At 36.6% G+C, this 22,749-nt stretch overlaps 1 protein-coding gene across 1 annotated transcript; it reads right to left on the reverse strand.

Annotated features, from left to right (window-relative positions):
• Positions 1-1,456: 1,456 nt before the first annotated feature.
• LOC110295817 (C-type lectin domain family 7 member A-like) lies at positions 1,457-12,434 on the reverse strand. Its single transcript, XM_029478325.1, is given in 5 exon segments — positions 1,457-1,567; positions 5,386-5,539; positions 6,661-6,766; positions 11,945-12,022; positions 12,347-12,434. Coding segments are annotated over 5 exon segments (537 nt in total).
• Between the last annotated feature and the right edge of the window lie 10,315 nt (positions 12,435-22,749).

Genomic DNA, 22,749 nt, shown 5'->3' on the forward strand with positions numbered 1-22,749 from the left:
AATGACTTTAAGAAGTACAAAAACTGTGCGTATATATAAGATTTGCAAAAATTAATCATAACAAAATACCATTTTGGCTGGGTGTTGTATTACATGCCTTTAATCCTAGTACAAAGGAGGAAGATTTAAGTAGGTCTCTGTGAATTTGAAGCTAGTCTGTTCTCCATAATAATATCCAGGACAGCTAGACCTACATAGAAGGACCCTATCTCAAAAATTATATGTGAATTAATGTAAACCATGGTCTTTATTATATTTTTATTAGATATTTTCTTTATTTACATTTCAAATATTTTCCCCTTCCCATGTATCCCCTTTGGAAACCCCCTATCCCAATGCCCCCTCCCCCTGCTTCTATGAGGGAGCTCTTCCAAATATTCACCCACTCTTGCCTTCCCACCCTGGCATTCCCATACACTGGGGCATTGAATACCATCAGGCCCAAGGGCTACTCCTCCCACTAATGTCCAACAACACCATCCTCTGCCACATACATGGCCAGCACCATGGGTCCTTTAATGTTTATTTTTTGGTTTGTGGTCCAGTTCCCTGGACCTCGGGGTGTCTGGCCTGTTGACAAGCCCTCCATGGGTTTGCAAACCCTCTCAGCTCCTTCAGTCTCTTCTCCAACTCCTCCTATGTAACCCCAACTCTCAGTCCAATGGTTGACTTTAAGCATCCACCTCTGTATTTGTCAGGCTATGGCAGAGCCTCTCAGAAGAGAGTCATATCAGGTTTCCATCAGCAAGCACTTTCCTGCATCCACCATAGCATCCAGGTTTGGTAGCTGTATATGCAATGAATCCCCAGGTGGGGCAGTCTCTGGATGGCCTTTCCTTTAGTATCTGTTCCACACTTTGTCTCCATATTCCCTTCCATGAGTATTTTCTTCCCCCTTCTATGAAGTACTGAAGCATCCACATTTTGGTCTTCCTTCTTCTTAGACTTCATATGGTCTGTGAATAGCATTTTTGTATTCCATACTTTTGGGCTAATATCCACTTGTTTCTGCTTACATACATACCATGTATAATTTTTTTGTGACTGAGTTACCTCACGCAGTTTGATATTTTCAAGTTCCATCCATTTGCCTGCCAATTTCATGAAGTCATTGTTTTAATCCATGTTGGATTGAATCAGTCAACCTGGAACTGCAAGATTGTAGAGTCTAGAAGCTTCCAGGCCTGTGTCTAGGGACAGTTAGAACAGAGAAAGAAATGAAATGCTCTGGGCTCAGCACAAGCCATGTACTTCCACATCTTGAGTATGGCTCTCATCTCATCTCTTCATCTGAGGAAATAAAAGTGACATGTACAAGTCTTTTTAGTTTGGCCTTAATATTGCATAAGTTTCTAAATATAGTAATAGTGAACTAAAGATATGGCCTAAGACACAAGGCTCTTCCCTTAGGCTATTAAATATAAATCAGTTATTAAGTAATATATGAAATAATAACTTACAAATCTGAAGAAAGTTTTACATCCTTATGGTGTACCCAATGGAACTGATCTCCTTTCTTACATAATCCAACCCAATAGCTGTAATTAAATTGTGACTGAATAAAGTTCTGTGAGAAAATTAGAATTTTAGTATTCCTAGTAATATCACTAATATCATCAGATATATTATACATCAGGTTCAAAGTCCACCAATACTAAGTTTAGAATTTCTCAGTATCAAAAGATATTTTAGAAACTGTTAAAAGAAGCCTCAGATTTGGAGTTCCTTGTACTTGTAAAGTACAATATAATTTTGTAAGTCAGCATGAAGAAATTTGTTCAATAGGAAAAATAAAAAAAATAAGTAAATATACTTGACATGTTGCAAGCATCTACAGGTCAGTAAACACAGACATGCTCATGGCAATCAAGGCAGTCAAGTTAAAGTTTTAGTGTTATGTTTTTCAATTAATCACCTCAATTGAGATATGAATAACAAGAGAAGTCCTGTGGTTGGTATGATCAAAGGTATGTACTTGCTAATGTTATTGGTATTACACTGAAGAGTACTGGGACATTATTTAAAATTTATATACCTTATTATGTAATATTTCTACTCCTACAGTTATGTTAGACAGTGAGAAGGCACATAGAGCAGTATTGCACAGAAGTTTGGGAATATTGACATAAAAGCATATTAGTGTGACTAGATAAATGTATTGTTTCCCTAATTGGTTCTTGATTGTGTTAATAAAGCAGGCTGAAGCTAATTGCTAGGTGAAATGAAAAAGGTGAGATTTCCCCGTTCCCGGAGGAAGAGGAGGGGATTAAGAGGAGAAGGACTTTTTGACCAGGCTTTGGAGGGAGAAGCATGAGCACCAATGTAAGGCCTGGGGTCAAATAGAACCAGTGGCAGCTCCTGCCACCCTGCAGAATTCTGATATAAGATAGCTGAAAAGTTTAGGACAATATATTCTGTGTCCAGAAATTGTGTTATTGTATTAAAACTGTCTCATGTTTTCCATCTGTGGCAATGAGTTGTACAGGAGGATAACGGGGCAGCCAAGGCAGTCTTTGGTGGGATGGTAGAGTAAGCCACGGGAGATTGGGGAAATGATCCCAGTTCCTGGTCAGGGCCATTGGCAGGCCTATGTCAGCAGTGAGTTCATCAGCAGTACGTTATTGGAGTTAAGCCAAGTGCACAGCCCTTGGAATCCGATAGCATAGATATATTAAAATTATATGCAACAGAAAAAGAACAGATAAACTCCATCTTTGTCATATATTGTCTTATATAGTCTGAAATATAAAAATCATAGCACTTTTTAAACCAGTTCACATTTGTAATTAGCAAACTAACTTGCATTTTCTATTTGTGTAGGTCATACTATCTGTCTGAAGATTTTTTTGTACTGAAGCAATGAGTTTCAATGTCACAATCATTTGTAATCTTTTCTATAAATAGTATGTATATATTGTACACTTAAATTTTTTTCTTATACATGACAATCTATGGCAATTAATTTTGTTGCTAAAAGTAATATAATTTTATTTATTTTCCTCTCTGAATATAACACTCTCTCTCTCTCTCTCTCTCTCTCTCTCTCTCTCTCTCTGTCTGTCTGTCTGTCTGTCTCTCTGTCTCTCTGTCTTTTCTTTCACACACACACAGAAAGAGAGAGTCCACATAGTCCAGAGACCCTGTTATCTTGCAGTATAATTAATGCTTTAAAGAAAAAATTTGCAATACAAGAAAAATGTATGGACATCATAGTAAGATATTAAAGTGTATATTTTATAACTCTAAAACCACATAAGTTTTATGACCATAAATTTATTCATTTGCATACATCTAGGAATAAAATGCAGATGTAGACCTCACTTCAATTGTGTAAGACATTTTCTTCTCTCTAGGCTGCCCATCTCCCCATCACTTTTCCCTGGGACTTTGGTGACAATGGTGCCACCGAGTAGGGCCTCATCCTTCCTCCTTCCTAGGCCATCTAATATTATCTTCCTTTCCTCGGACCTTACCACTATATTACCATGACTTAGTACTTGTTTCCTCCCTGTCAAACTTCCCCAGCGCCCCTTGATCTCTTTCCAGAAACCTAGCACCTATGTCCACGTATAGCAATCTCCTTTCTCTTCACAGTCAAGACTCTACTTGCTTATGATTCTGCTTGCTTATTGTTACTTCTGTCTTATAGGGACCATGTTTTCTCCTCCCTAGGCTATCAAAATCCGGCTTGCCTTCACAAGGACTCTAAGAGAAATAAACCACAGGCTCTTCAGGCAATGTCTAGTCTAACAAGTTTTTCTTTAAAACCCACAGTAAGAAAGGAAAATAAGCATATACAAGGACTAGAGAGATAGCTTGCCAGTTAAGAGTACTTGCTGCTATTTGCAGAGGATCTGGGTTTGATTACAAGCATATGCATTTGTTGCCTCATATCCACCCCTAAGTCTAGCTATAGGAGATTTGACACCAATGCCTGACCCAACTTGAAAGCCATACCATGACAGACAGCCAACCCCTGACACTATTCATGATATTCTGCTATACTTGTAGACAGGAACCTAGCATAACTATCATCTAAGAGGCTTCACCTAGCAGCTGGTGAAAACATGCAAGAGATCTGCATCCAAACATTAGATGGTACTCACGGACTTATATTGAAGAGAGGAGGAAGTATAAGAAACCAAAAAGATCAAGGACACTGCAAGAAAATCTGCAGAATCAACTAACCTGGGTCCATAGAGCTTCTCAGAGAGGGAATTACCAATCAGAGAACATGCATGTTTCAGGCCTAGGCCCTATTCACATATGTAGCAGATGTGCAGCTTGGTCTTCATGTGAGACCTCTAACAGTAGGATCAGGGACTGTCTCTGACTTTGTTGCCTGTCTGAGGGTCCCTTTGTTCTAACTGTGCTGCCTTGTCTATCTCAATAGGAGAAGATGTGCCTAGTCCTACTGCAACTCGATTGGCAGGTTGATATGCATGGGAGGCTTCCATTTCTCTTAGAGGGGTGGGGGAGGGGAAAGAGAGGAACTAGGAGTAAAGGAGGGAGAAGCTATAATTAGGATGTAAAGTAAATAAATATATTAAAGTAAAATCATAATTGACTGTAGTTGCTATGGTATATCACTTGATATTAAATCAATAATTGCTAAAATAAATCCATTTTAATAAAATAGTCATTTTAATGAGCATGGTGTTTTATGTATCTCACATAGGACAATGGTAGAAACATTTCAAAAAGTAAACATAAGATTGGGATCTAGTACCTAACTTGAATTGTTGGAAATAACTCTACAGAATCACCTAGAGTAATCCTTTCTTTCTTTAACTTTGGAACTAATAACAAGTGTCATATATATATATATATATATATATATATATATATATATATATATATATCAGAAAAACTTTTGTCATCATTAGTTATGAGTAAAATAAAAATTATTTCTGGGGAATTATTCTCCTTGTATTTTTTGTCTCTATTTTAAATCCTATTTTTCCTATGTTCAATGACAGAGACTCATATTCCACCCTAGAAGTACATTCTTTTCAAGTACTAATGGCAAATGAGTAGTACTCAAAAGTTACTTTTTTTGGACCACTTAAATCATCAAAGTCAGCTTTTCTTGGTAGCTTTTCATTAATGATAAATGATCTGCTCTAGCTAAACTCTGAAGGGGCAACACAAATAAAATGGCTGAGAATTACAACTTGATGCCCACATCAGGGCTATTTCTTGTGATATAAAAACATTCTCCTGGGTATTTTTATAAATATCAGTGCTCATCTCTCTTCAGGTGAGTCTGTACCAATATATGCAAGTGAATCCGTTAAGCAGCAGAGAAAGACATAGGAACAAAGATTATTATCATGGCACAATCATTCATACTTCTTGTGAAACACTATTAAACTCTCCATACACCTGCTCCTCTCTGTTGTCAATCTTAGTGAGACAAGAACCCAGGAGTCTGCAGGATTCCTCACTCTCATCCCATGTCTTTTCCTCTTCTGAAAAGTAGTAACACTTTTCTCCACAGCAAGACCATCCTCTTTGACATGTACAGCAGCCTTTTCCTTAAAACAAAAGCAAGCATTATCCACAGACTCATTTAAATACATGGATTTTTAGTGTTACATTGTTTGCTTCATATTCAACTCCACAGAGAAATTGCTTTCACTGAGAATACCTCTTCTGCCAAGTTTTAAGGAAAGAATATTGTGAATATAGAAGCTGTCTCTGAGATATCTGAGGACTTTGTTATGGTTTCACTGATAAATCTTAACCTTTCAAGGAGAAAGACACCAGCATTACGTATTCCTATCTGCAAGAAGAGACCCATCAAAATGAGTAATGTAGATGTCACTGAGCTGAAGGCTATACATTAGGTAAATATAACCACAGCATACACTCCCAGTATAGAATACTAGACCTTGGGATCCATCACCTATGCAACCACCAAGCACAGACACAATAACTGGTGAGAAGAAGTACTTGCAGACAGAAGCCTGATATGAATGTCTCCTGAGAGACTTGGTTAGAGCCTTACCCATACAGAGGGGGAGGCTTGCAGCTAAGCAGAGGGACACCAATGGAGAAGTTATGGAGGGGACTGAAGGAGCAGAAAGGGTTTGTAACCACATAGAAAGAACAACAAGGTCAACCAATCAGACCACCCAGAGCTCCCAGGGACTAAACCACTATGGGCGGGAGAGATGGCTCAACAGTTAAGAGAACTGACTGCTCTGCCAGAGTTCCTGAGTTCAATTTCCAGCAGCCATATTGCTCACATCCATCTGTAATGGTACCCGATGCACTCTTCTAGTGTGTGTCTGAAAACATCTGCAGTGTACTCATATAATAAATAAATTAATACATAAATACATCTTTAAAAATCAATTAAAAAAACTGCACATGGAGGAACCCATGACTCCAGCTGCATATGTAGCAGAGGATGGTCTTGTCTGTCATCAGAAGGATGATAGAACCTGTGAAGACTTGATGCTTTAGCATAATGGAATGCCAGGGCAGTGTGGTGAGTGGGGGAGCACCTCATGAAGGAAGGGAAAGAGGTGTGGGATTGGGGTCTCAGAGAAAAATGGGAAGGGAGATAACATTCTAAATATAAATAAACAAAATAACCAATAAAATTTTTTCTAAAAGTATACTAATTTTCAGTTCAAGTTCCAATGCATAACTGTAGTAGGTGGTAAACCGAAAGGATCTACTACTTCCATTGAGGAGATAGCAATTTCATTTGCATCTTTCTCACATCGAATTTTGAAGCTTTAAGTGCTCTGAAAAACTAAGGCCATGCTATGAGATTAGAAACAAATAGTGATAACTGACTACTTTGTTAAAACTACTTAATTGTGATTGTAAATAGATGGTGTTTTAAGTACAACAAGAAAAATATAAAATATTTTAAAGTGCTAGAATATAAAACAGATTTTAAACTACAATTACTTAATTGTGATTTTAAATAGATGGTGTTAAAGTATAGCCAGAAAAATATAAAATATTTTCAAGTGCTAGAATATAAAACAGATTTGAAACTACAACTATTTATAACTTGAGACACACTACTTTTAAGGTATTTATAACATATTAATAAAACAAAGGTCAACTGAAAAGAAGAAAAGTGTATAAACTAATTTTATTCCCTGTAGTTTATTAATCAATTTAATGTTTACGTGTACTTTAATGAATCTGACTTTATATTAAATTTAAAATGGACTCAAATAATAGAGATAGACAAAGTCATGCAGACACTTTTCATGTGCAAAGAAAACCAAAAATCTCTGTAAGAAATCATAATCTTGGGAATTTTGAGATAGCTGAATGACTAAGGATGTGTAATAACCACAAGTAATACGAAATATCTTGGTGTAATTCTAACCAAACACGTGAAAGACCTGTATGACAATTATATCAAGGCTCTCAAGAAAGAAATCAAAGAACTCAGAAAATGGAGAGATCTCCCATGCTCATGGATTGACAGAATTAATATAGTAAAAATGGCCATCCTACCAAAGGCAATCTTCAGATTAAATGCAATGATCATCAAAATCCCAACACAATTCTTCAAAGACATGGAAAGAGCAATTCTCAAATTCATCTGGAAAGGAAAAAAGCAGAATAGTGAAAATAATTATTAACAATAAAAGAACAGCTTGGGGAGTCACCTAACCGCAAGCTTTACTACAGAGTAATAGTGATTAAAACTTCATGGTATTGGCACAAAGACAGACAATTTGATTTATAGAATAGAGCTGAAGACCCAGGAAATAAAACCACACACTGACAGACATTTGATCTTTGACAAAGATGCCAAAAATATCAATATTCATTTATTCTTCAATAAATGGTACTGATCTAACTGGCTCTCTGCATGTAGGAAAATGAAAATAAACCCAAATTTGTCACCTGACATAAAGCTCAAGTCCCAGTGGATCAAGGACCTCAACATAAAACCAGATACACTGAATCTAATAGAAGAGAAAGTGGAAAGAGCCTTGAACTCATTGTTACAGGGAGAAATTTCCTAAACAGAACTCCAGTGACTCATGTTCTAAGATCAAGAATTGATAAATGGGACCTCATCAAACTGGAAAACTTCTGTAAGGCAGTGGACACAATTAATAGGACAAAATGGCAAACTACAGATTGGAAAAAAATCTTCCCCAACCCTACACCTGATAGAGAGCTAATATCCAAAACATATAAAGAACTTAAGAAGCTAACCACCAAAAACCCAAACAACCCAATCAAAAAATGGGGTATAGAACAAACCAAGAATTCTCAACTGAGGAATCATGAATGGAAGAGAAGCACCTAAAGATATGTTCAAAGTCTTTAATGATCTGAGAAATGCAAATCAAAAGGATTCTGAGATTCCACCTTATACCAATCAGAATGGCTAAGATCAAAACCTCAGATGACAGCACATATTGGTAAGGATGTGGAGAAAAAGGAGCACTCCTGCAGTAGAAGACTTCCAGGTCTGTGTTCATTCAGAGATGATGCACCTAACCCTCAGGAGACTGGTTGCCCCAGGGAGTTTAGAGGTTGGGTGGGGTGGGGGTGGGGAGATTCTGGTGGAGACAGGGGGGTGGAGAGGTGGTACAGGATGTAGAACAGTCAGAGGATGGATGAGGGGGAATAAAATATGTAGTGTAAAAAAATAAGTACAAAAAGAAAAAGATGTGTATTACTCTTGTAGATGACCCAATTTTGGTTCCCAGTACTCACAGCAGATATCTCAGGACTGACTGAAACTCCAGTTTTTCCATCTCTGAAGCTCTCTCTTGGCCTCCAGAGACTCTGTTCACTTGCATACATCTGTACATACAAATATACATCTACACATCATTAAAAAATAATAAGACTTTAAAAGTATAAATCAAAGTATCTTCCAAATCTATCTAGTATTTGTCACACAGCTGTTCTCTCAGTTACATTTCTTTTCTTTTCATAGTTATCCAGAAAATTCATTGTTTGCAATTCCTTGTTTATAGGGTGCTCATTAACACTCCATGCACTTTTCTTTGTTTATATAGTTTAATTTAGACTTTTATCTTAAAAACATAGATGTTCCAGATAGCACCTTGATCATCCCTTGTATCTATTTAGATATTGTTCCCCTGATTCAGCTTACAGCTACTTTTAGAGTCTATTATTTCTTAAAACTACTCTTAGTTTGTTACTTTATTTTACATCATCATGCTAATATTAATCTATATCACTAATGTTTATTTTTTGACTATTGCAAAAATTCTATACTCCAAATCCATTAAATAAACCATGTAAATCAACATACTTTCAGCACTTGCATAGCTTACATAATACAATTTTCCATTTCTCACCTTAACACATTCCATCCATTGCAATCTGGTTTGGCTTGCACAATGGTTCTAACAAATCTACACCAGAAACAAGCATTAGTTATATTCCTCCTAATCAAAGTCCCATCTGTGTAGACTGTCAGATTACTTCTGCCAGAATGCCCTGCCTGATGCTAAATAGCTGCATGTCCAACTATCTACTAGTCAATTTTTCATTTTTCCACATCACCATTTTTTTTAATATTCATTTTTCTAACATGGCAACTGTACCCCTTGGTTTTCAAAACTATTTTCATGATCTGCCTTCCATCTCCTTGTATCATGGTTTCATGCAGTTTCTGTATTGACTGAGCACAATTCAACACAATATTTCTAATCCAGATATTTATCTTAATCTCATTTGTGTGTTGATGCTCTGGACCTATTGACAACAGCTTACTATAAAGAAATAACTCAAACATAAGCTTTGTGGGAATGTTCACTGATGTGCTATATGCCCTTGAATCTTTGCCATTTCTCTGCCGCCCCACTCTGTGCGTGTGTGTGTGTGTGTGTGTATGTGTATCACACCATAGCTTAGTGTCCTCATGTTTTCACTAACATTTAATACAACTTTGCCTGTGAAGATACTTGAGTCTGGGCTTGACATGAAATGGGATTGCTGATTCCATTTTGTCCCTTCTTTACTTGACCAGGAATACTCTAGTCACTCTATAGCTCATCCATTTTTCTTGTATTTCCCTGTATGACTGCATGACTTCTAGCACGATGCAAACCTGGATAATCATGGTCACTTAATTTGTCTCCTGAAAGAGTTTCCTTCACATTCCCACTCATTTCCAGTCTACTGTGCCTGCTCTTACCCAAGGCCTTATCTGCCCATGTAACTTGAGTCATGTTGCTCTTCACTTATAACCATCAGATGGTTAGGTTATTTTTATTTCAATTGGCTTCCAGATGAACTCTAAAGTTCCTTGTCATGGTGCAATAAGCAATTTGCATGTCCAAGCTTATGTTTAGCTTATTATTTCACTACCCTGGAACTATCTATGATACTCTAACTCTGTTTCTTGCTCATGCTGCTCACTCAACTTAGATGGGTTTCTCTATCAGTGTCTTAGTTCTTACTTATTTATTATTTAACATAAATTACTGTCTTCACCCAGAAGCTTTCTGGGTGAAACTCATAATATTGTGATGTTATGAGCCACTCACATAACATCTCTTCATGCTCTTATAGTTGTACTCATTTTATTTTACAAATGGATCCACTTTTGAATACACTACACACACACACACACACACACATACACACACACAAAAAACATATATTCAAGTAAACTCATATATATATGTATATATATATATATATATATATATATATATATTGATGCAGAAGAGATAACCAAATTTGTTTATTAAATGAATAAAAGAAATAATTTAAAGCAAAGTATTTTTAAACAAACAGGAAAAATATACTGAAAGAAGTTGTAGAGTACAATTTTTAAAATCTGTTAGATCCAGATATATTGCTGTAGCACTGTAATCTCAGCATTGGTAGACAAAGGCAGGAAGGAGCATGTGGAGTTAAAAAACAACTTCAGCCAGGTATGACAGCCAAGCTTTTAATTCTAGCACTGGGGGACAAGAGGGGTCTAAGGCAAATGGATCTCAGTGAGTTCCAAGTCATCCAGGGTAACCAGAAATGATCCTGTCTTAAGCAACAAAATCAACTAAATAAGCAACTAAACTAACTGATTAGAGATGTATCAGAATTGATAAATGGTGTTGTGCTCATGGGGCAAAGTGGTCAGGTTTATTTTCCCTTGTGGTTGCAATGGTTCTGTAGGAAGCTGAGAACTTGAAGTGCACATGCATATCATGCTTTATTAAATGGCTTGTTCACTTTCCCAACAGCATATATCCTGCTTAGCGGAGTCTTTTGCTAAACATTTGTATGACTTTAAAATTTATTTATTTATTTATTTATTTATTTATTTATTTATTTATTTATTTATTTATTTATTTATTGTATGTTCTGTGTGTGAATGTTTTGCCAAAATGTATGTATTTACATCATGTCCACTTAGTGCCCTTGGATGCCAGAAGTTAAATCCCCCTGAAATCAGAGTTATGGATGGTTGTGAGCCACCAAATGGGTGCCAAGAGCTGAACCAAGGTCCTGCTAGAGCTGTGTTCTTAACCTCTGCAAGAACTGCAAGAACAAGTGCTGTTAACGACAGAGCTGTCTCTCCAGCCTCTTGTGTATCTCTTGAGTGACTGGAAGACAATCTAAAATGTGCCCAAATTATAAACACAAAAGAAAGAACAGTGTACCCAATTTAAGAAGCACACTGAAATTATACACATTGTGTTTATATATAAATTTCATATATATATATATGTATATATATACACATTATATTAACGTTTCTGTGTAATTATAGCAGTTTATTCATTTATATATCATAAAAGCAGAAATATAAGATGCCACTAAAATCTTTATCACCATCATCAGTATCACCAATCCCCATAATTGCTAGGATGTCTACAGAATTTCAAAACCTACACAGGTTTAGCAGTTGCAATTATGTTTCTATTCTCATTGTTCCCATAAAATATTTATGTATCATATTCACACACGTATCCCAAGAGTGTGCTTGACATCAGAAGACATACTGTTCCCAGGATCACAACACTTATGTGCCATGGATATTCTGCATGAGACCAACAGGCAACAAACAAGAAAACCTTGTGATTAGAGCAGAATAGATGTTTCTTAATGAGGTTTGTGATTTGATCTCCTCTCATTGGCTATTCACCAATAAATACCTTTTTCAATAAAAGACATGTAACATCAAATATATCTGAACATGATTAATGAGTTCATCTTTTTCATATTTGATATTATGTTTTCCACACACACACACACACAAGAGAGAGGAGAGAGAGAGAGAGACAGAGAGAGAGAGAGACAGAGAGAGAGACACAGAGAGAGAGAGAGAGAGAGAGAGAGAGAGAGTCACGTAGAAAAATAATACCTCTCCTTTTCTGAGTGGACTGGTTTTTGTCCTTCTTACTCTTCAGGTATAATTTCAGCTCTGCACATGTCGGCCTTTGCTCATTCATTTCTGATGGCTGCTACAAGAAGGAGCACAGCAAACATTTACAAGTATATGAATCTAGGTATCTGGAGGTAATGTATATTTATTTCTAAATTTTAGCAACCAATAGAATTATTTGAAAAATCGTCTAATAACTGTCATTGACTATTATCTAATTGTGTTAAATTTTATATACTAATATTCATCTTTGCCTTACAAGGTATAATTAATCCAATTGATAATGAGAACACACTCCACGAAGTAATAGAGAGAGCTGGGTTAAAAGAATGATCTGGAAACAGTGAAATTTCTTTAAGAATATGAATGATTTTTAAAAATTTTCTCTGTGACAACTTAGACCAGAAGTTCAAAACAATTTAATATTGATCTGTGACACTTATAACAGCTATTATCTCAAGCTATTAGGCAATTGAAAATGATCCTACTGGTTGCTAAAATTTAGAATTCAATGTACATTAATTATCTCCAGATACTTAGACTCATATATCTTGTTGAATATTTATATCTGATCACTTGATGTCTGCAATTAATCCCAATGGCAAAAATAGTAGACTTTGTATAGAGTCATTGTTAGCAAAGGCAAGCCCTTATACAAACTATTATTCCATTATACTAAACAGACTTTCATTTTCCTAGCTTGTAGTTATTAGCTAGTTTTGTAGTCAGTGGACTGCATTTTCCCATTTTACAGTATGAGAAAAATAAGAAATCATGCCAGTCAAGGCAAAACTTATTTTATACATTTTTAGACTTGCTTAGATGAGTTAGACTTTATAATTTTTAAAATTTTTAATTTTTGAATTTATGGATATCCACACAAACTAAGGAATGTCGATTATTGGGTGTCAGATTTGTGGAACACAATTTGGATTCTTGCAGTTTACTTTCTACATCTATAAAATCATGCTAGATATGTTATTTCTGTGTTTGTTGTTAGAACTATAGTGGGAGATAATTGTTTGACTGCTTTGCCTTGACTGGCATGATTTTGTAAAAGTCATATTTAGAATAGCATTTGGATAAATTCAAAATACATTACTGGTGAAATATGGGATATTTAGTGATGTAAGTGGAACAAGCAGCTTTCCCCAAACCCAAAGCTTCTGGTATTTCTGAGGACTGAATTGGGTTAATGTTTATGAAAAAGCAAGATTCTTAAACTATTAAAAACAAATTAGTAGGTAGCCATGTGATTCTTCTGGAATTTGAAGAAATTAGAGTCACAGTGGAGTAAATAACAAATATTCAGAATGTCTACAAATGTAATAAGTATTTTCAAAATTACCTGATAAGTTAAAAATCATCTGCACATTACATGGTGAATAATCTTTAAATACACACTCGTTATGATCCAATATCTTATCCTCACTTCTGGGATGAAGTTAACATTGGATATGAGTGTGCAGGCTCAGGTCAGTTCTATCTGGCAACAATCCAAAGCCCTCCAAATTTTCTACCCAACTTCCTATGGCATTCCACTTTATGCCTTTGTTCCAGACAAGCACAGTCCCCATCCCACACTCACAGTCTCTGATGTTTCCTGGGTCTATTTTTGGTTTTCACTGGCTGGATGGCAGGGGTGGTCTGGAAGCTAGCTGAGACCTATGACGAGCTATCTCTTCTAGTCTTTTACCTGCACAGTGACATTGGGAGGGGCTTACTGATAGGTGTCACTGTCTCAGGGTAATGATAATAGAGAACAGTCTATGATGTCAGTCTGCGTTCCTATATTAAAAGTCTCACTGAAGTCATGATTACATTTTCCAATTTGGTGTCAATTAAGAGCCAGAAACAAAACCTGTGTCAGGAAAGATTTGTGTCCTGAATTCTTGATCTTAGTGAGTTTGAGGAAGGTATAAACTCAGAATTTGATGAATATGGGAACTAATTAACAACTAAGTTTTATAAATGATCAAAAGTAGGAGAAGTATGTGCTTATATATCCTGTCTGGAATAATTTTTACTTTTATATAGAATTGAAAAAAAACCCTGCAACAGCTTTCGAATGTTGGAAAAGCAGAAACATCAAAGAGCAAATAAGTTCTAGCCAGTAATTTCAACTACTTAGAGCAGGTCCAGATAATCTTATTACTTATAATGAATAGCAGTGCAGACTATACTGAGCTAGCTTTGAATACTAATTAACTCAGAGGAAATGTTTTAGAAATTTCTAGCTTTGTTTTGAAGGTAGACTTGATTTTGACTTAATTTGTGTTTTTTTTCTTCCCCATGTAAGAATTAAGGGATTCTTTCCAGCAGTCAGTTTTCAACATAAGTAATAATTAAATTCTGTAGCATTCTCCAGGCAGGTTCCTTACATCCAGGCACAGGTCTATAGACACGCTCATGAGCCATGCTCTGAGCTCATAGGTATTGATTACTGCATTGCATGATGCTCAGGTCACTCTGTGAAAATAAATATGTGTCATTTAACAAATGAATACTTAACAGCATATCTTTTGCTAGAATTATTTTTATGTGCATGTACATGTGTCTGTGCATGAGCATGTGTATGTGGTTGTTCATGTCTGTGAGAATGTATGCCACATAATGCATGTACCTTCCCAAGGATGCCAGAAGAGAATATTGGATCTGCTCAGCTGGGGTTATGGAAAGTTCTGAGCCATTTGACTTGCTTACTGAAAACCAAACTTGGGTTCTGAAAAAACACCAAGCCCTCTTACCACCTCTCCAGCCCCTTAACAGCAAATAGAACATTGGGTTTAAGTTTAGCATCTAATTGTAGTAATACATTGCTTCTCTGTTTTCAAAGTGATGTATTCTTACATTTATAATTTTTAGTATTATTAAATAATCTGATACATAGAATATATACCTTTCACATGATAAATGATATGCATAAATTATATGCATAAAATTATATATAAATACCTGAAAATATATGGCAAACAGCCAAGGAAAAGAAATTATATTTTAGTTTTTGCTGTTTTAATAATAAACTACCAGCTTTATTAAATAAAAATGAATGTAAAGTATTCTAGAACATCAAAGGAATGATGGAGCTAAACATTTGACCAATAATACTTACTATGGGTAAGAACATATTATTATTGCCAGAGTATATATCTATTATAAAAACACATTCTCTAAAACTATTTCCTGTCATCAAAATGTATTCACACATATATACACAAATAAACACACATACACAGACACATAAAAACACTCACACACAGACACATGCACACAGTTACATTCACACATAGATTCATAAACACTCAAGTATACATACAGGCACACACACACACTTACATGCACACAGATACACTCTTCCACAACTACTTGTAATTAAAATATCAGTGCATTTTGGTGCTTCTTAGAATGCTTCCTTTACTAAACTCTTTTCTACAAAAACTTTATTTTTTCTTTTAATGTCAGTTGAGTTTAATATTTTTATGTTCAACTAGCTTAATCAATCTTCAAATAAAAGTGCAAATGAAATTGGATGCAATATATGCTAAAGGCTTTTGAAGACACCTTCTAGATGCAAACTAATGAATAGATAAAATGTGAAAGACTAAATAATGAAGACATAGAGACTTATGATAGAATATGAAATCAGAACATGGAAGAATGACAGCAGGATGCAGCTAAATCAATGTGAATGGTGTGACTAGGTGAACAAAGGCAAATGGTGGTTATAAGAGTGGGAGATTCAACCTAAGTGATTCTCAAAGAGCATTTTAAAACTTTTATATGTTAAGAGTCAGGCAATTCTCAAACATCTTAGTTCAACGTGAACCAGAGCAGTAGTTTGGGGCCCTAAACTGCCCACAAAGCTGACTTTCATATTAATACCAGTAAATACAATTAACTGTGCCTTTCTGGACTCCAGCAAACAAAGGGTGTTGGGGTACTTGCGGTAACAGATGTGGTTGGCTACACAGAATAGCCTTCAGCTGACTTCTGAGTCAAACCAACATGATGGAAAGTGGTTAATTGTTTATTTCTCCATCAGCTCGAGGAAGTAGGGTGTCAGTCTTCACATGCATGATTCATATGATCTTGGGCAGAAGAGTTTCCATGCTCATCTCAGTAAAAACCCCAGAAGAGTAAGACTCAGGCACTCAGCTCCTAGATCCTCTGGTGTGTCAGACAAACCTCCAGGCACATCCCTGAGTTTGTTTTCAGGGAAGTTCAACAACAGACAGAAGACCTAGGTGTAGTGTGGGCATCACAATTCCCTCCAATGAAGTTCTGCACTGAATGAAAAGGACAAAGAGTGCTGAGTTCCAGTTTTCATGTCTTTATGCTTTTTGACTGTGTGTGCAATGTGACCAGCGAATTTTCTCTCCCTTCATCAGGTCTTCTTACTGTCCCAATCTATGAGTCATGATAAATCCTACACAGAGATAGAATAAATAATCCTTGCTGAAGTTGCTGTCTCAGATATTCATGAGAAAAAAAAAACAAATAGTTTTAATCCAATATTTTCTGATATTTACAAACTTGAAACTCTGGAGTTTATCTGTACTAATTTATTAAATTAAAAGATAAAACTCTAAGATTTCATTTTCATAAAGAAGAAAATGCATTACCAAAAACAATGAATAGATAAAATATTCTCACAGTTTTAATGTTTTAAAACTGCATGTTTATGGTTCTGTTTAACCCTTAAATGAGCATAATACTACTCGTAACATCATCATCCTCATCATCTTCACCTTCATGATCATCTCTCTCTCTCTCTCTCTCTCTCTCTCTCTCTCTATATATATATATATATGCATACATATATTATCCATACGTACTTAAGGATATGAATCTATAGTTATAATGATGTAGTGATGTAATGATTTTAGTAGTATTATGATAGTTTCAGGTTTACTTTGGTTCTATCAAGAAGATAAATTTGGACTAGATTATTTTACAGATACTTGAAGATTTTTTTAAAAGTTTTTCATATACATATGCAGTATTACAATGATATTCTCTCCGAATTTCTCCCTCCTGTTTCTCTCAGCCACTACCCCATCATTTGCCCAACACCCTGTCTTATTATTGCTTTCTTTTAAATAAACCAGAAACTCTATGCCACCTTACATATTTAGATAGACTCTGTGCTATTCTAATGTCTCTTGGGTTTTCTGAAGACTATTGTCTTGCCCAGATGAATAATAGGCCCATTGAACTGGTGTTGAAAGGAGGAGGAACTGATGTTTTTGTCTTTTTACCAGAAAACCCCATGCTAGATTATAATCTTGTAATACTCCTGGTAGTTCAGAAAGTCAGTGTTCTACTCAGGGCCAAACATTGTTCTCAGATATTAGTACAAAATACCATAACAGAGCAACTTGAAAGGAGCTAAGGAAGACCTGGAGAGTTAGTTAAGTGTATTTGTGGTTTCTGGAACCCACATAGTGACTTAACTGTCCGTGACTACAGTTCCAGGTGTATGGTAATTTTTTCTTGCCTCTGAGAGGAGTAGGCACACATGTGGTACACACAAAGCCATGGAAAGAAAATATACATATCCATAACATAAAAATAAGTGAATTTTTTAAAAAAAAGAACATTTCCACTCCCACCTTCATACATGCCATGAACTCATTTTGTCACAGTTCAAGTTCTGTGTGAGGATTAGGTTTGTACCTTGCCCAGGGATGGTGAGTATTACTACAGCCCTCCTCTGAGGAGTATCCAAGCCTGAATCTAGGTGGGCAGATCTCTACACATGAAGATTTACAGCTTCTGTAGTTAGCATTTCTCTTTCCTACCTTACAAAAAGTTTTAGCATTTCTGAATATGGAGGCTCTTATTGAACTTGCAAACAAATCAGAACAAGAATGGACTAATGATTTTAAGAAGTAAGAAAACTGTGAGTATATATAAGATTTGCAAAAATTAATCATAATAAAATACCATTTTGGCTGGGTGTTGTATTACATGCCTTTAATCCTAGCACAAGTGAGGCAGAGACAAGTGGGTCTCTGTGAATTTGAACCTAGTCTGTTCTCCATAATAATTTCCAGGACAGCCAGAGCTACATAGAAAGACCGTATCTCAAAAATTATATGTGATTGAATGTAAACCATTGTCTTTTTTTATATTTTATTTTTTATTGGATATTTTCTTTATTTACATTTCAAATGTTTTCCCTTTTCCAAGTCTTCCCTTTGGACACTCCCTATCCCATGCCCCCTCCCCCTGCCTCTATGAGGATGCTCCTCCACCCATCCACCTATTCCTGTATTCCTGCCCTGGCATTCCCCTACACTGAACAACATGAGGCTCAAGGGCTTCTCCTCCCACTAATGTCCAACCATGCCATCCTTTGTCATATAACTGGCTAGCACCATGGGTCCCTTCATGTGTATTCATTGGTTGGTGGTCCAGTTCCCAGGAGCTCTGCAGGGTCTGGCCAGTTGACAATGTTGCTCCTTCCATGGGGCTGCAAACCCTCTCAGCTCCATCAGTCTCTTCTCCAACTTCTCCATCTGGAACTCTCACGCTCAGTCCAATGGTTCACTGTGAGCATCCACCTCAGTATTTGTCAAGCTCTGGCAGAGCCTCTCAGGAGACAGCCATATCAGGCTTCCATCTGCAAGCACTTCCTAGCATCCACCCAGGCTGGCCTCGAACTCAGAAATCTGCCTGCCTCTGCCTCCCAAGTGCTGGGATTAAAGGCGTGCACCACCACAGCCCGGCTTTTCTCCCCTCTTCTAAGATGCACTGAAGGATCCACATTTTGGTCTTCCTTCTTCTTTGACTTCATATGGTCTGTGAATAGAATTTTTTTATTCCATGCTTTTGTTCGAATATTCACTTGTTAGTGTTTACATAGCATGTATATTCTTTTGTGACTGAGTTACCTCACTCAGTTTCATATTTTCAAGTCCCATCCATTTGCCTGCCAGTTTCATGAAGTCATTGTTTTTAATAGCTGAGTAGTATTTCATTGTGTAAATGTAACACTTTTCCTGCATCCATTTGTCTGTTGAGGTACATCTTGTTTGTTTCCAGCTTCTGGCAATTATAAATATGGCTGCTGTGAACATAGTGGAGCATGTATCCTTATTATATGTTGGATCATATTCTCAGTATATGCCCAGGAATGGTATAGCTAGGTCTCAGGTATGGGCTCTGTGACAGGAAGGTAGATCAATAGAAGAAAATTGAAGACCCAGAAATGAACCCACACACCTATAGCCACTTGATTTTTGACAAAGGTGCTAAAATCATCCAATGAAAAAAGACAGCATTTTTGGCTGTTTCAACTGGTTGTCAACATGTAGAAGAATGAAAATTGATCTATTCTTATCTTCCTGTACAAAGTTCAAGTCCAGGTGGATCAAGGACCTCTACATAAAACCAGATACACTGAATCTAATGGAAGAGAAGGTGGGGAAAAGTCTTGAACACATGGGCACAGGGGAAATGTTCCTGAACAGAACACCAATGACTTATGCTCTAAGATCAAGAGTTGACAAATGGAACCTCATAAAATTGCAAAGCTTCTGTAAGGTAAAGGATATTATCAATAGGACAAAACAGCAACCAACAGCTTAGGAAAAGATCTTCACCAATCTCACATCCAAAAGAGGACTAATATCCAATATATACATAGAACTCAAGAATTTAGTCTCCAGAGAATCAAATAACCCTATAACCCTATAAATGGGGTGTAGAGATAAACAATGAATTCTGAACTAAGGAATACTGAGTGTCTGAGAAGCACCTAAAGAAATGTTCAACATCCTTAATCATCAGGGAAATACAAATCAAAACAATTGTGAGATTCCACCTTATACCAGTCAGAATGGCTAAGATAAAAAACTCAGGGGACAGCAGATGCTTTTGAGGATGTGACCAAAGAGAAACACTCCTCCACTGGTGGTGGGATTGCAAGCTGGTGCAACCACTCTGGAAATCAGTTTGATTGTACCTCAGAAAATTGGACATAGCAATCCATGGTCTTAAAGGTGGAGTTATAGCAATAGCGTATGGGCTTAAATATGGGAGAAAAGAAAAGAATAGCCCTTCATAAGAAGTCTATAGAAATTTTCATAATGATTGCAATCTGAGTAAATAAAATCTAGGTATATAAACTGAATTAAACCATCACTTAGAGCTGCCTACCCAATATGGTAGCTTCTTGTCAATCATTTTTCCCCCACTGGATAAATGGGATATGTTTGGTCTGGATTTAGAGATGCAATAAATGTATAATACAAACTAAACTTGAAGATTTGATTTACAAAAACATGCAAATGATTTCAACACTCTTTTCAGTGATTGTATCTTGAACTAATAATATTTTAGTATTTGGAATAAATAATGTACCATATTAATTTTTTACAGAAAGTAAGGGAATTTTTGAAAAGAAATGAGACAATTATACCCCACTGTCAAACTCCTCTATATCATGATATCATCTTTAATGTGGTAGCACCAACAATTTCACAGATAGTGGCCAACACCTATCAAGAGTGGTATGCTTCCTATAAACAAAATATCAACTTATCCTGAGTTGGTTTTGGCATCTATCTAATAGTAATGGTATTCATTATGTAGTTTCATTTTTAATCCATAGCCTCCTGTGAGTCACAACTTATCAGATAACAACTCTCTGACAGCTTGCAAACCTTTTCCTGTAAGTGACACATTCTCCTGAGCAGGGGTTCCTCCTTGTCTGCTGGGCGTAGTTCTGCAAGGATTCTATTATCCACTCTGTTCTTTTCACAATGCCAAGATGCCACTAAATAAAAGTACTCTGTGGAGAGCCGTGCCATGAGCAATCGCCATTATAAGATAGTGCCGGCCTCCGCTGTGCCTAACTATTAAACAAGCCTTGTACACAGGTACGAGAGTGAACTCACGCCTAGTCACTTCCCATCTCGGGGCATAGTAATGGGGTGATGGGCTAGCAACAAATCAGGAGCTGACACGCCATATCAGGTGCTTAAACACCATGGCTGTGGGTTATATAAGCAACGCCATTTTCCGGGGCCGGGGTCTTCCCTCTTGAAGAAGCAATAAAGCTTTTTGCTGCAGAAGAATCCGGTTGTCCGAGTGTGTTCTTGCCAGCAAGAACATTAGCTCGGGACAGTACTCTATAGAAATTCCATTCCTTCATGAAAGGCAGGGTGGCTCAGCCTGAAACAGTGGTTCTCAACCTGTGGGTCATGACCTCCTCAGGGGTCAAAAATTGGTTATCCTCCATATTGGATATTTATATTGATATTCATAACAGTAGTAAAATTATGATAATGAAGTAGCAATGAAATAATTTTATGTTTGGGAGTTACCATAACATGAGGAACTGTATTAGAAAGTAGCAGCATTAGGAACAATGAGAAATACTGGCCTAAAGATGATGTTGGTACTTGGACCCCATTTGTCATAGGAGGAAACTGAGTATTTTAATTAATGCTACCATACCTGCTGATCTTCAAAGAGTTACTCGTTCCATTCCTCCTTCCCTTCACCTCTGAGAAGATGTTCCCCCTGGATATTCACCTATCCTAGTACATCAGGTCTCTGCCGGATTAGGCACATTATCTCCAACTGTGGCCAGACAAGGCAGACCACTGCTACATATGTGTAGTGAGAGGAGCCTTAGACCAGCCAATGTATGCTCTTTGGTTGGTAGCTCAGTCTCTGGGGGGCTCCCAGAGGTCCAGGCTAATTCACACTTTTGGTCTTCTTGTTGGCTTGACATCCCTCTTATGGTTTTCAATCCTTCCCCTAATTCCTCCATTAAGGTCCCCAGTCTCTGTCCAATGTTTGGCTGTGGGTATCTATAGCTGTCTCAATCAGCTGCTAAGTAGAGCCTCTCAGAGGACAGCTATGTTAGGCTCCTATCTGAAAGCCTAACAGAAAGAAATTGAAGAATACCTTAGAAGATGGAAAGATGCTCATGGATTGGTAGAATTAACATAGTGAAAATGATCATCTTATTAAAAGAAATCTGTATATTCAAATCAATTCCCATTGAAATTCCACCACATGTTTTTACATACCTTGAAAAAGCAATTCTCAACTTTATATAGAGTTCAATCTGGAACAACTAAAGAACCTCTAGAGGAATTACCATCCCTGACCTCAAGCTGTGTTACAGAACAATAGTGATAAAAACTACATGGTATTGATACAGAAAGAGAGGGGCTGATCAAAGATGCAGAAATAAACCTACACACCTATGGACACTTGATATTTTTTTACAAAGAATTAAAAAGCACACAATGGGAAAAAGAAAGCATCTTCAAAAAATGGTGCTGGTCTAACTGGATGACTAATTGCCTGTTTCTAACCTACAGTCTGTCTTATTTGAGATTACAATGACTATAGGGATAAGC

The sequence above is a fragment of the Mus caroli genome, chromosome 6, assembly GCF_900094665.2.
Source record: "Mus caroli chromosome 6, CAROLI_EIJ_v1.1, whole genome shotgun sequence".
Taxonomy (NCBI): Eukaryota; Metazoa; Chordata; class Mammalia; order Rodentia; family Muridae; genus Mus; species Mus caroli.